This window comes from Agelaius phoeniceus, chromosome 5, assembly GCF_051311805.1.
Source record: "Agelaius phoeniceus isolate bAgePho1 chromosome 5, bAgePho1.hap1, whole genome shotgun sequence".
In the NCBI taxonomy this organism is placed as follows: Eukaryota; Metazoa; Chordata; class Aves; order Passeriformes; family Icteridae; genus Agelaius; species Agelaius phoeniceus.
This window is the reverse complement of record NC_135269.1, coordinates 51,394,067-51,409,710: the sequence shown is the minus strand read 5'-3', so window position 1 is coordinate 51,409,710 and position 15,644 is coordinate 51,394,067. Positions and strand designations below refer to the sequence as shown.

The window sequence follows — 15,644 nt, the reverse complement described above, 5'->3', positions numbered from 1 at the left end:
GTCTGCTTTAGGCATCTTCACAGTTACACTATTTGGACATATTTTTTTCAGTTGATTATTGCATTTCTATACTGTGTTCTTCATTTCATTGACTGATCTTTTCAAGTGAGCATATTCGATGTAATTGTCTTTTTTTTTCCTAATTCAATGAGACATTCATCATTTTCCTGTTCCACCCTGTCGTCTTTATTTTTCCTTTTGGTTTTCCGTGACACGAACCAGTTTGCTAGTCAATGGGTAAGTGTCTTTTCATTGTTTTTTAATTTGCATTTTTTTCATTGAATATTAACAGCCACTTTTTATTTTAAATGCTAATGTTGCTTTTTGTGTTAATTTCTTAGCCAGGCCCTCAGAATTCCTTCAGTCTGACTGTGCAACAGACTGATCATCAGCTTCTCAGTTCTTTCTTTGTTCATCCTTCAGGGCATTCCAGATGAAGCCTTCACTTTTCTGCTTTTCAGATTCAGTGTCCTGTCTTACCAGGTCACAAAGTTTTGCATTCTTTCATCTTTCGGTGAGGCTCATCAGAAATAAACCACAGCTGTCAGCTCTTGCTCTGAGCTGATGCTGCCATTTCACCTTTCACGTGTGTGTGAGCAGTAACCTGCAAACACCCACGAGCACGCGCTGCTTTGGGTAGAGGCAATGCCAGTACCTCTGTAATGCCCTGCAGACAGACAGAATGACCCCCTTCTCCAGGATGGGCCATTCCTCTTTCCTGCTCTGGGTCATGCCTCCTGCACTCTCAGCCAGTCCACTGGGAGCCTAAGTTCAGCACCTTCGTAAAGCCCAGAGTCAAATCATCTTCCACAAGGATCTGAAGTTTTGTTTTGCTGAGGGTGACTGTTTTAGTGGAGATCAGCACTGAAGAGGAGTGGGTTAGAGTATTTATGATCTCATGGTTTTCAAAATAAATCATGAAAAAAATCAGACTAATGTAATTTTAAAAGTATTTCTAAAGAAATGTCATGGTTCAGGAACCTTGATTCAGTTCTTCTTTTTGCCTTGTTCAGAAGTGAAGTTACTGTTTATATGCCATTTCTACAAAATTACATTTGGTTTGTGGTGAGAAAAAAGAATAAGAAAAAAAAGAAAGGAAGAAAATATACAAGGAAAAATAACTCAGAAAAATAATAGGAACTGGTCTTACATATATAAATCCATTAATTTAATGTACTGTGGAGATAAAGTTGCAGGCACTTTCTGGGAGGGACAACTGATTTTTTTATGGATCACAGGAGTATATATAGTTTTGACATTCGTCAGTGGGAGAATAATTGTTTATGGTTTCCAGAGAGTAAGAAAGCATTGCCTTCTGAAGGCTTGTAAGCAACAGACATTACACACTGTTTGGGGTGATTAGACCCCTTAGCAGATCAAGGCAGTATTTTATTGGTCAAGACATTAATATGGTTGGAATGTAATAAATATGAAAATGTAGAAAGTTCTTTGATGTATTTCTAATATGCTCTTTTACTGTTCCAGTGTGACCTCAGCTGTTTGTCTGAGTTGTGTATTTACATTTTTCAAGTGTCCTTAAACATGAAAAGAAATTAGAAGCAAAAATTGATATTTGGTGCTAGTACCTGTAGCAGACACATGTATGTGGGCAAACACATCTCATAGTTTTATTCTCTCTTAATTTAACCCAAGTTCAAGATCTGTGCTTTTTAGAAAATCATTCCTAAAAATATTCAGCAGATCGGAATGAATGTTTTGATCTGTATGGCAACTCTAAAAGAGATGAAAAATGCCTTTAAAAACTTAGAACTCTGAAAACTATTCAGCTGGCAGCTGCTAAGTTAGGCTGATGTTTACACTGACCTCAGTACTTTTACTCCAAGCATTATGCTGTTAGCTGTTCCAAGTAGCCTTGAACTAGGAAGATAGGGTTAGTCTTTACAAGTCACATTTTCTGTGAAGTGGCTATTGGGGACAATCTTTGCTGTCAGATAAATGTTTCTAAAGGAAGAATTACTGTTTAAATTGATGTGCCTCCTTGACAGAATGGGATCCCTAGTTCTCGTTAATTTCAGAAGGGAGCTCGGTAGGATTATCTAGAAAGTCTTTCGGATTTATTTTAAAAGCATTTACTTAAAGGCACCTTCTTTATTAAAAATCAAAAGAAAAAGTCTATGGAGAATGAAGTCTGTTTTATTATGCCTTCTATGGCCTATTAATTTGTTACCATCTATTCTGCTTTGTTGATGAAATTTTAATTTTGCCCTTGCTTGAGCATATTGTAAGATTTGTATAAACTGAAGCTCACTGTGGTAACAGAAAGGCTCTTTCAGGATGAACAATTGGAGCTCATTTTATTTCTAGAGGACATTTAAAATAACTTATGAATGAGAGTTGTCAGACATGAAATGCTGTATTAATTAAATCTTATTCTAGTCTTTTCGCTTCTCCAGCTAAACCAACTCTTTAGAAAAAAATACATGGCCACCTTAATTATATAGGAGAAGACAAAAACTATCCTTCACATTCCTTTGCCTGAATAAGTATAAGAACTCAATTCATCTAAATAATAACCCCATTAGCTGCTTAACTCAACAGTGTACATGGGAAAATTTTCAACACAGAATGTAAGAAACTGTTGATTGGGTGGATCATTTTCAAGGGTTTGTTCTTCTGATGTTCAAAATGATAATTTTAAGTAAATCTGATCTGGCAGGGTTATCAGCTTTGCACCATTTATGACTTATGACAAAAGTGTGTGTTCATATACATGCTAATGCTTTTTTATCTTTTGAATTACAGCAACAATACCATTCAAAAATAGATGACTTGATTGAAGAAACTGTTAAAGAAATTATTTCACTTCTTGTTTCAAAGGTAAAACTATTTACATTTTAATTTATAATATAGCAGAAAATGGTTGAACTTTGGAGATGTATTCAGATATCACACAGTTTCTCTATATGCAGGAAAATTTTAGGGGACAACATGATTTGTAAATACTATTTGTGCAACTAATACTGAATTTACAAAATTAAATTTTATAACAATTGAGTGAACAATTTCTGCACAGTCTGCTATTGAAGTTAAGTTTGTTTTCTGTGTTTCTGCAGTAGATAGGAATTGCTAGAAGCTTGTCAAACTGGTAGGACTAAATTTTTTCAATATTGTCTTATATAATACTATGTGTTATTTGTTGTTGAATTTCTTACATGAGAACTTTCTTCCTATCATTTAGTATTTAAATTCTGTATTTGATGGTGGACAATATCCAGAGTTTCAATTTAACTTTTTAATGAGATTTTGGTCCACAAAGCATTTAATTTAAAATATTTTATAAGTTGTTGTTCCTTGAAATTTATTTTTTAGGCTTTTATATTTAAAAATAAAATGTGTTTTGACATGATATAAGGACTTGGAGAATAAGTGAAAAAAACTTGAACAATGTCTTGTCTTTCTGTAGCACCTCTATTCCAATAAAAGTCTTAAGTGATTGATACAAAAAAATGTTTCCATCCTGAATAGTTTGAAGGGAACAGCAAATAATGACAGAAAAGAAAGATTTTATAAGAAGTTTTGTTATCTGTACATTTCAAACTATCCAGAAATACCTGATTTTCAAAGTAGGATAAATAAGCCATATATTCACAATTTGTGAGTTAGTGACAAAAAGTGAGACTCAAATCATATTTTCATCATGCCTTTATTTTTGCTTGTCACAGCTTGCTGAGGGGGGATGGGGATGGGAATCTGCTTTTTGGATTGACTCCTACTTGAAGAGAAAGGCTTTGTAGAATCATTATAGACGTTTAAAATTAATATGCCCACTTACTGATAACTGTGTAGAAGCATTTAAACCATTTTTGGTCTAAAGTGAAGTTTTGATGTAAACATAACTATAAGCAGTTCAATTCAACAGTTTCAAGTTTTACATGTTGCCTATCATAGCTCCCAAGTAATCTTCCAGTTTATGGTTTTTGTGTTTTGAAAAGGAAGAGGAAGAAAGGGGAATTTGAGCAGAAAAAATCGTGCTATTAAAGGTTAAACTTTTTGATTTTTTTTTCCTTAATATCTGAGATTATAAAAAAGGAGGAATATAGTCATATTGTATGTGCAAGAAATTCTAGGGAAAACTGCTGTCAATACAGAGGGATTTGCATTATTAGTTATCACAGTAATACTCGAGGCTGAAATCTCAAACCAGAAAGCAAATATTCCGTGTCATTGGCTGATCACTGACAGCTTAACCAGGGTCTGCTCACTTGAGATGTGAAATACCAGTGACATCCTGATTGCTTCTGTTTCAAAGCAGAAAGCTTCTGAGGGTACAAAGGAAGGCTGAGGTTTAGCTCTTAGTTTTGGCCAGAAAAAAATGCACATCAGTGTGCATGACAACCCATACGCATTCATCTTTTGCATCTAATATATTTTCACTATTTTCCAGCCTTTACCTCTTTATTACTTCCTTTGTGTCTCAGTGGAATAAGTGTTTCAATCATTGTTTTTAGCTGCAAGTCACTTGTGAAACTGAAAATAATACTTTTCTTTCAGTGAGGTTTTCTTGTTAAGAACTGTACTGGGCAGTTTTTACACAAGACACATCAGTCTAAAGCACTCAGGAATTCACAGGAATAGCACAAAACAGTGAAGCAAAGCGCAGTGTGTCTCAGGGTAACCAATTCATAGAATGTGAGGCATGTGCAGAAATGCTTTTACAGTTTCACAAGTCTGTACACTGACATCTCGGAAAACAAGTTTCCAGCTACATAACTGAGCCTTTTGTTTAAACAGACATCCTAGATGCTGAAATGTTTTGCTGTCTGTTATTTTGTGTCCCACTTGTATTGGATTCGTATGCTGGCACTGTGGACACCACACTGTTTATGAAATCAGCCTTTTCCTTAGCCAGTCTTTGCACAATAATAATCTTCTCTGCAGAAAGAATCCTTTTCAATCAGATAAAATGAGTTAAAGTATGAACAGCAGCTTCTCACAGGCATGCAACTGCTCAGAAGAAAGCTGGTCTAGTAAAGCGGGCGCAGAAACAACTGCCAGTCTCTCTTGCGATGGGATTTATTCTTTGATTGGCACCTATATACCAGTGTCTTAATTAATCACTGTAAATATGACAGGTTAGATTGATAAATGACAAATGTAGGTTTGCACTTGCTCCTGCTCCTTGAACTGTTAAGAGCAGGGCTTATTGTAAAGTGATGATCTCAGTTCCTCTGGAGGTGACACTGTTGTGACACTGTTACAGGGCCCATTAACAGCATGCCAGATGGAATTTTGTTCTGTCCTCACACTCATAAAATGATACTCTTGGTTGTGGGAATGACTGTTTTGGGAGCAAGGGATGACTTTTAAAACAATCTTTTTATAAACTGGAAAGCAATTGATACGTGTAAAATAAATGTGCATGAATACAATGGCTGGCAGTTTTTTATGTTATATACTGTGAATTACTTGAGCAATGTAACATTACAGAGGGGTGTGAAAAGGGAATTTGTTTGCTTTAAGGCAAATTTTGGAGAGTTTAAACATTAAAGATGTCATTAATGCAATTAATAAGATTTTTTTTTTTTTTGGTCAGAACAAAAATTTTGTCAAAAACACCTATTCATATCTCTTACTGAGGAGTCACACTACTCAGACAATAGCAGGTGAAAGTCCAGGGGAGAGAAACCACATCATTCCAGAGACTTTGGGCATACATTTTCTTGCCACCTTCTTGGCCACGGAATAGCAGCTCAACAGCTCATGCTGCTGACAGAAAACCAGTGCTATTACACTTTCAGCTGAAATCTGGTTTTCTGTTTAATAGCAAAAATAAAAGAAACCAGGTATCAAAATCACCACCTTTAGCAATTGTGCTCCATCATCTTTGAAACTGTGGTCCTAGAAAATAACATGTGATTTCTATCCAAAATACATGCTGGGTACACACACTCCTATATTCAACCACATTCTAGAGGCTGCAATGTTGTGTTCAAAGCAGGCCTGCCTCAGGAGACACTTTGGGTTTCTATTTCTGCAGTAGTGCAGCAGTTTCCATCTGTTTGATCAATAAGTGAAGGTGCAGAAAGAAGGTTATCCTTGATTTCAGCACTTCGTGAGGTGGAGAAAGTGATCAGATTTACAGTTCATGTTGCCCTGCTGATCGAGACAAATATGAGGAAGAAAAATTCACATTCTCACTCCAAATATTTAATTTTCACACTGTTCATTTAGATTTTTCTCTGTGCTTCTCCTCCAGGTTGTTTCAGTGTTAGAAGGTGTGCTGTCTAAATTGTCAAGATATGATGAAGGTACTTTCTTCTCATCATTAGTTTCATTCACTGTAAGTGTTTGGATTCTCAAAGGTTCTGTTATTCTTTCTGTGCACAATTCTGAAATTGTGTGCAATTTGTAGTAATAAGTACTTACTGTGTGTTTTATGCTTAATTTTCTAAAGGTAAAAGCAGCTGCCAAATATGTTGATGTTCCGGTAAGTGTAACCCTTTTAGATTTATTTATTCTATTGCTCGTACTAATTCAGAAATTAGGGGGGCTTTAGCTCACATTTTTTATTGTTGACATTTTGCTTTCCTAGAGAGATTCATTACAGCTTTACATAGAATATTTAAACAGCCACTCCAACCCTGAGAGGACGTTTCATTTCCCTTGTGCAATAAGTAACTCTCAATGCAAACTGTGGAAAGGTTATTCTCAATGTACTTTTCCAGTTGTGGAAGAGTGAGGATTGTAACTTAGATACTCTTTTGTGGTGATAAATTGTTCAAATATGTAGTATAAGCAACAAGTAAAAACATCATACTTGAATATCCATTATTTCTTGATTTCTTACTTCAGGACTCAGGTCTGCTTGTTTAACCCCTTGCTTGCTCAATCCCTATTTGATTTACCATTGGTTGTGCAATAAGTAAAAAAAATAAAGGGGAAATTGTTGGAGCTCTTTTATACATAAAGGCAAAATTCAGCTGTTAAAATATTTTTATTAGAGTATGAGATTAGAATATCTTTTCTTTAAATAAGCAAAGTTATGTAACATTGTCATTTTCACTGTCAATGTCACTTGTTCTCTCATAAGTCTGCATTCTCATCCCTTTTTAATGCAGTTCTAAAAAAATCTTGTTTTCCAAGCACAGCAAAAAAAGACTACAATTATTGCATAAGTGAAAATTATTTTTTAAATGAAAAATACTAAATTAAAATATAGATAAATGCCAGATATGCTAAACTGTGTGGTGGCCAGCAAAACCTTCAGCAGTTCTCTCTTGAAAAATGCAAGCTTAAATAATTATTTTTTAACTGAATTATTTTTCAGTCCATGCATGTTAAATAAAAGAAAAAATCTCTGTTTCTGGAATTTGTTATTTTGCTGTCTTTATATTTGTTTTATTCATAAGATAAATTGTAACATTTCTGTTGTTTTCAGATAATGTTTTCAGACTTTTTTTTTGCCCAGGTATTTTTTACCTTTGTAAGTGCTCTTTTGTTTTATAAAAAAGATAAAAGTAGGCTGTCTTTCATTCAAAGGAGTGACCTCATATCAAATACAGTTAATTTAGTTTACCTTTTGTTAAGACATTGTGCTGTGTAGCTGCCACAAAAGGTCCTTGTTGAGGCACCTAAGACCCAAAGGCCTAAAGAAAAATTAGTGGACAAACTAGAAATTCATTGGCTTCTTTCAGGTAATATGGAAAACTCTCCAAATTACATCTCTATGAGGAGGAGACATCAAAGTCTTTTACCATTGGCCTGAATACACTGATGTTGAAGTTCAGAATGAAAATGAGACTGAAAAGTACCTTTGCCACAAGCTCAGTGGGATATTACAAATCAGTGCCACAGGGATGCACCCACTGTTCCAGAGGAAGAGGGAGGCAAGCAGGGAGAGGTTGCTGGAGCCCCACTGCCCTTCTCACATTCACTGAATGGTGGTGCTTGGCTTGAAGAAAGCACCAGATTATTGACAGGCTATCAAGATCCTTGCATTGTTACAATATCTTCATTTCCAAGCTTTCTCACACACCTTTCCCACAGCCAAGCATTTCAACTGGACTTGTAGTCCCACAGCTGTAAGCTACACATGTAAACTGTGCTTCAGGGAAGCTGTGGATCTGACCAGGCAAAGATTTTCAAATTCAGGAGGTCTTTTTACCTCGACTGAAAGGTTTTCATAGGCTGGGGGTTAGCTTTGCTTCTTCACATTCTTTCGTTGTGAAGATGCAGTTGAGGCCAAGAGCCCTTACTGACAGCAGCTGTCCAATCTGAATAGGGCTTAAAATCACCAGATGTCAAAGTAAAAAATTCCAGCTGTAAGAGGAGGCTGAAAGTCGTCACATCACAAGGTCATCACCTGGGCTCACAGCTGAAGTGAGAAGTGGAGTGAGGGGCAGCACACAGGGAGGAATGTACACCGAGTTCTTGGTAGTGTGACAGTGACCTAGCAACCCTGCACTGGGCTAATTAAATGCCTCATGGTTTTATTTTGACCTGATGTGTTGTAAAATTTCTTCTTGTCTTCTTTCTTCTTCTTCTTTCTTACCATATAGCTGCATGTGTGAAAGTTACTTAAACTGACCACTGTCAGCCCTTTCTTTTGATGTAGTTGCAAATATGTGCAGACTTGCACGTGCTAGACAATGGCATTCTGCCCCTGTGCCCCACCTCCATCAGAGTGAGATCACTTGGTGCATCTAGGGGAGAAGGCAGGGGGGCTGGGGGGGACAAGGGGTTTGGGAGGGTTGTTTGAGTGTGTGGATTTGACAGTTTTTCATCTTTGACTACCAGGATTTGGCAAAGAGTGAAATATATGCTGGTTTGTACTGAAATAAAAAAAAAAGCTAACTAGACAAAAAAGATGTTGGAAGAAAATGAAGGTAGTACTGAGCAAAATGTTTTAGAGGGAGGATAAGAGGCAAATGGGATAAAAAAAGTTAAATAAAAGTAAATAAAAATAGTAAATTATTCAAAAGGAAGGAAGACATTCCTGGATGATTTTTAGTCATTTTGAGGAACAGGTTAATTCTATTAATGTTGAGAGAGGCTTTAGACAGTAAATAGTTGGACACAAAGGTGCACACTCCCTAGACAGCATCTGCCAATTTCTCAGGACCAGGGTGGGAAAGATAGACACAGACTTGTGGTTCATTTGGCAGATAGGTTGGTAAAAATGCTACCTACCCTTGCTGTCTACCCCTCTATTCATTATTCTTGCTAGAGAATTATGAATAATTACATCCAAGTGAAGACCAGAAAAAAAGTGGTTTGGTGGGGTTTTTTAACTGTTTGAGAAAACATGCAATGTAAACCTCCATTTTTCAGAATCCCCTTCAAGAAGTGGGACATATGCAGTGCCAAGGAGCTCTCATTGCTTTCCCCAGCTCTGCATAGAGGGCTGTATGGACACTACCTATGTTTTGGTAATTGAAACCCCGACAGAAATAATAGCAACAGTGTAAAATTACCCAGACTAGGGAGAATAACAATGATGTCCTGTGATTTCCTAAAAATAATAGTGAAAAAATCTAGTTGCTGTTATGCTCACCTTATTGGTAATTGTCACAGTATGCAAGGCTCTGCAGTGGAAAAAAATGTGGCTGCTGTGCAGGTGGAAGAAACCAAATGTTTGGAGGAAAATAACACAAATGTTACAAGTAGTGCATGAGGGATGACATGGGTTCTCTTTTTCATGTGATGTTTTGATAACTGGGAATGCAGAAGCTGATTTAAATAAACAACTCATCTAAATCCACTGTAATCCTTTGTTAGTTTCTCTTAAAGTCCAAGCAATCCATAGGAGATGGTGAAGTACAACCTAATATATTTCCTTATTTTAATATTCTGTTCACAAAGCCAGTTAATTAATGAGAATAAGGAAAGAATGCAGTAAAATTGAGGTTTAAAAAAAGAATGCTGTTAATCTCAAATGATTATTATTCCTTAATCATGTAGATAATTTCGTTGTGTTCAATTTCTCATCATGTAAGTCAGTTTTGCATACAAATAATTGTGTCTTTGGCTGGTCATTTCTACACACATTTGCTGCATTGTCAAATACAACCAGAGCAATTACTCATACAAATTGAGCATCCAGTTACATGCTCATGTATATACTGCTTTTTGTTCAGAAAGGTATGTTTAAATCCCTTTGTAGGAGCCAGTAATCTATGCCAGTTACTTAGAGGGCACAGAAGGAACCTAATCCTCCCTCTCTTCCTATGGGCCACCTGTCATAGCAAGTGCAGAGGGGCCATTTGAGGGAGCCAGGGCTGACAGCAGTGCACAGCTTGCACAATGCCAGCCCTCTCGCTCCGCTCCTGCCTTTATGTGGGGATCAAAGGTATGAAAAGGGGCCTCACACATGTGCCAGCATTTGACTTATGGGGTCTTGGAGAGGCCAAAGAAGGAACTCTGCCTCCTACCAGGCAGACACACGTGGGGACCTTCCAGATACCTTCATTTTCAGATAGCACACTTGTGCTGCATGGCCTCATCTAGCTGATTTTAAGAAGCAAAAATCTTTTTGAGAGAAAGAAGTGTTTATTCAGGTGTGGCCATACGATGCTAGTCAATTTTAAGCTGGAGTTTCTTTTAGAACTCTATTTTTTAAAAAAGACCACAGAAGGGGTATTATCCTTACACTTAGGGCTTCTCCTGGCTTTCTCTTCCTCTGTATACCCAGACCTGAGAACTGGCTCTTCTCTTTTCCAATCTGTGAAAGCAGGCTATTGTGGAATTGGAGGGAAAGCCCTACAGCATCTGTTTTAAGTCAGCAGTACTTTTGAGATACCTCTTAAATGGCAATCAGAAGGATGACTACTAATCAGTAGGAAAGCTAATATATAAAATACAACTTTATGGAGGAAAAAAAGCATATTTTAATACCAAATTTTTTCATAGGGGCTTTAGTGTTTTCTTCACTAAAAAAAACACTAGTGTTTTTTTCACTTTTTGATTCACTAAGAATCAAAATCGTGGTGCAAACACTTGTATGCCTGTGTTTCCCCATGTATGCAATGAAACTATATGTACACGAAAAAGTGTTTTTGTAAATGCTTGCAGAATCAGTTTAAATTTTCCATGAGACTTCTCAAAATACAAAATCTCCTCTCAGCCGAAGTTGCTGTTTCTTTTAAAGATGTTTTTAAGGGAGAGAAAATGCTTTGCATTTTTTTCATTTAAACAAAACAATTTCTTTATAACCATGTGAAATTAAAATGTTACCTTTATAATAGACTGATTATGCAAATGGTGCACCTTCCTCCCTGTCTTATGTATTTAATTTTCTAAGAAAATATGGGGATGATGATCTAGCCATGGATACAAGTAGTTTTTATTCCAGAAGTATTTTAATGATATTTTAATTTTGTAATTCCATAGCCCAGTGATGAGCCTTTCAGTATTTAGAGAACTTTCAGGCAGTGAAATTTTCCAACGTGCTTTTTCATTTTGTGGTGGACACTGAATAAGGAGCTCCTGAGTTCCTCACAATAGCCCCCCCTTAGCTCATCTCTCCTTTTCATTGCATTGTTACAACCATGCTGTAGTTAAAATGACTCCCTCCAGGATGCAAGGGAGGGGAAAGAGGTGGAGAGGAGAGCAAACAGAAAACTGGATGGATTTTGTTATTTTATAGTTAGTCTCTAGCATCTGTTCTCATCTTTGAAACATTAATGCCTTGGGAGGAGAGCAACTCAGTAAAACTAGTGTAGTGGGTTGAGGCTGGTTTCTTGATTTTGGTAATATAAGTTCATTTAATACTCTCTAATGCTAAGAAATGCTCTGTGACAAAAGCCAAAGTGAGAATAAACATAACTCAAGTATTACAAATGTACATGATTTTCCCTGAGATTTATGCCAAACTGTTGCATTACAAAATGCTGTTCAGAAACTTAGGTGTACCTTGCCTGTAGGAAAATGCCTAATATTAGTGGCAACATTAAACCCACTGCAATCTTTCAGCACCAAAATATTTAAATGCCTGGAAATTAAGGCAATGCAGCATTACTTTTCACTAAGTGCTTCAGGCAAATATTGCCAGTGGGAGCCACGCATGTCATTCATAAAACAGCTTCTACAACATCTTGGAAACAAATAATATATTTTAACATTCAACATTTGCCTCCATGTTAAATAGACACTATGATACTGTTTTCCTGTTCAAATGGGGAAAACAAAGCTGTTTCTTCTTTATCTGAATTTATTGCTATGAAAAAGAGCCTGGCAGTAGGACCCACCTACCAGTGAATAGTAAGGGACAACCTGCACCTGTGGGATTAGGTGCAGCAGCAGGAAGTAAGAGCACTTGCAGTATGTAATTAACAAGGATTTTAAATTTTTTTTCCCCAAACAGCATGTTCATCTTGCCAGGTTAACTAGTGATTAACCCTAAAAAAGAATGTGCTGAAGCCTACACCCTTGTTTAAACTCATTCACTCGCCAGTGTATTCAGTTACTTGTGTAACCAGCGACAAAGTAACCCTATTTACAACTCTTAATTTCCTGGTATTTTATTTGATGTCTTTGTGTTTCCAGTTTCTCTATTCATCTCTTTGTCTGGTTCTCTTTCATTTTCAGATAGGCAAAACAGCTTGTCTGCTGTTCTGAATAAAACAAACTTACAATAACTTTCTATCTATCATAAAAAACCCACCTTTTTTCCTGGGGAAACTTTCACCCAATATTTTTTTTATACTTACCTGGATAACATACCAGGTTACATTTTTCTCCCAAAGATGTGCAAATAACTCTCATTAACTTCAGCAGATGTTCTGCCAGAGATTCAGAGAAGATTTTTTTATTGAGTATGGCTGTGGAGACTGGAATGCTTTAGTCTTTTCAATTAAATGCCCCCTATGACAGTTATTTAAAATATATCTCCATTTCTATTTGTTTGTTTTCTAAGGCACATGAAACTTCTTGTTGTTGTTTGTTTGTTTAATTCTGTGTTAACTTGGATTTTTTCTGATGCTTAATAATTTAAAGCAGATCAATAAAGAATAGTGTTATCAAGGGTTACCAAATATTACATAATCCCTATAAAAAAAGTTAAAACATTAAATATACAGCATTAAAGCTATTTTTATTTTTAAAATAGTTTTCTTTTCTTTTTCCCCTTGTTTGGAGAAAGCAAATAAGTCCAATTCATGCAATATGAAAAGATAATGAAGAATTTGATGTTCTGTTGGTTCATTCAGTGTTTAATGTGTACTTTGCCCACTATGAGCAAAGATGATTAACCTTCAATGATTTTGGTGAGGTTTAAACAGACATACTTCAGAGTATTGATAATCTGCCTTACCCAGACTTACTTCTACTGAAGTCAGACACTGTTTAAAAGGAAAATTAATTTTTTTTCCACAGCAATTTCAAAGATAATTATCCTGCACACATTAAGAAGGATGAAGTGTTTAAAAGAACTGTAATTCTAATTGGTAAATGTCACCAGCTGTTGCAGTTACTCTTACTTGTGTATATTCTTTTAATGATTACACTCCTGTGCCACAAGCTACATGAAAATATATTCACTAGGTGTGAAATTCCCATATGTCACAGCTTCAAGACTAGGTAAACATCTCAAAGATAAGGGAGTTAATGCTGATGGGAAATGTTACTTTTTTTGCTTTGGCTGTCTGCAAGATGAACATTTTTTATTGAACTTAGTAAAAGAAAATACTGTATTAATTGCAGAACCACTAGGTTTTAGAATTCACTGAAAGATTCATTAATACACTCAAATGTATATCTTCAAGAACTATAGAGAGCCTTTCATTTACTAGATTATCTCCTTCACCCATATCTGGAGATTTCAAAACATTTAAATATTTTAAAAATATTTCAAAATATTTTTCCATTATTCCTCCAAGTTAACTCTAGTCTAATTCCTGTAAATTCTGTATCAGGTTTCAGAAAGTTTATAAGGTTTCAACACTGATTGTATTCTCTTGTGCCATCACAAATGAGTATGCTAAGGTAAAATATGGAGTTTTCTGTTTTAAATCTGCTTCACTTTTTGATTTGTCTTAAGAATTTCTATCACATTTTCGTGAAGGTACTTTTTTATGAAGGAGATTTATTAATTTCTGCAAATTAGGTTTTCCAACAGAAAATGTTTTGTCTATTGAAGTCTTAGATTTTTTATTCTATGCTTAGGATTTAGCTGTGTAATGCAGATATAAATATCAATGGTCCTGCTTTCCTCTTAAGAGTTTCATCTAAGCATATATAGATGGGATAAGTTTTTGCAATGAGCTTTCATTGCTTCTGGAATGACCAGTCCAAAGGTAGGAGATATTTCAGTTTTTCACTATGAGTTTTGGAGATGCTACAGGCATGAAAGCTGGCCATCATTCCACATTTAATGGTTACTTTTAAAAAATGAAACTGCCATATATGCACATGTATAAATGAAAATATTTTTATTTTGGAACATATTCTTCTATATGTTGGTGGTAGATTCAGGGAAAAAAGAATTGAACCTCATAAGCCAGGAGGTTTCACTCACTGCAGCTTTATGGAAAGAATGCTGTCATCCTGTTACTGTAATAGGATGACAGCAGTTTCTGGACAAGTTTTAGTGTGGACATGTTGCACTGCTCCTTCCCTCTTGTGCTCAGACCTGTTCATATAAATTACAAAATATTACATACAAGATAATGAGAAATAAGAAAAAAAATAAAGTTGAGTACTCACTTGCAGACTAGAAAGGAGGCCTAAATATAAAATAATATATTAATATTTTACTATATGAGCATGTTCATGCATACAGGCTTTTAATGTATGCTAAATATTTTACTGTGTTATTCATATCCTATTTTCAGACAATAACAGTTTTTTTTGAGAAATAGACATGTCTTATGCTTGGGAATTCAGGGGCTGGGTATAACTGCTTTTGTCCTTCTTCCTCAGAACTATTAATTATTCTGTCTTAGCAAAATCTGCATCCTCTACAAATGTTAAGGCCCATGTTAAAACTATAATACTATACTACATACTATAATACTATAAAACTAATACTATAAAGTATTATAAAACTTAACATTCTTTTGCATGCCAAGAACATTATAAACTATTGTTTGGGAGTAAGTAATACTTTAACAAGCTCGTTCATATAGAGGGCATTTGCAGAAGACTTCTCAAAGTGCCTGTGTACATTCTTGGTTCCAGTTAGAAAAATGTGAACTCCTTAGCAACTTTTTATACGCTGGCATTTAAAGGGCAAGGTGCAGGCTGTTATTGTGTTATTGTGGAACAACTTTTCATGACTACAGAGATCCAGAAATCACAGCTGGATTCTGGAGCAATTCAGAGGAGAGAGCAGTTTCAGCCGCCACTGTGCCTGCACAGCTGTAGTACCACATGCATGCACCGTGTCCTAGGGGGTGTGGTATAAAAATTATGCCTGCTCTGCTATTCATACAGAACTTCTATTGGTACAGGAAGGGAAAAATTTTGGTCCTTGCTCCTCCCCTAGCCATCCTCTGGGCTGACTGCACCAGTGCAACAGTTTACAAAATACAAGCATACAGGACTACACTCAAAACTGCCTTTTTATGCCATTGCTCCCAGGGATGTGCTTGAGCTTAGCTTGAATTGCAGTTAGTTGAAGCTTACATCAAACACAAAATTCAGATGTACACTGGAAGTAAATTAGAAGAAATCTTAGGCAGTGAAAA

At 35.9% G+C, this 15,644-nt stretch overlaps 1 protein-coding gene across 9 annotated transcripts in view; it reads left to right on the top strand.

Moving 5' to 3' along the window:
- Positions 1-15,644, top strand: part of CADPS2 (calcium dependent secretion activator 2) — a 284,388-nt gene that overhangs the window by 246,751 nt on the left and 21,993 nt on the right. For 5 of the 9 annotated variants that reach the window (XM_077179002.1, XM_077178998.1, XM_077179000.1 and 2 more), the window contains 4 exons: positions 223-237; positions 2,764-2,838; positions 6,218-6,301; positions 6,416-6,448. In XM_077179002.1, coding sequence (XP_077035117.1) covers positions 223-237; positions 2,764-2,838; positions 6,218-6,301; positions 6,416-6,448 — 207 coding nt within the window. The remainder of the gene's footprint in view (positions 1-222; positions 238-2,763; positions 2,839-6,217; positions 6,302-6,415; positions 6,449-15,644) is intronic. The other 4 variants (XM_077179003.1, XM_077178999.1, XM_077179001.1 and 1 more) reach the window with 1 other exon arrangement.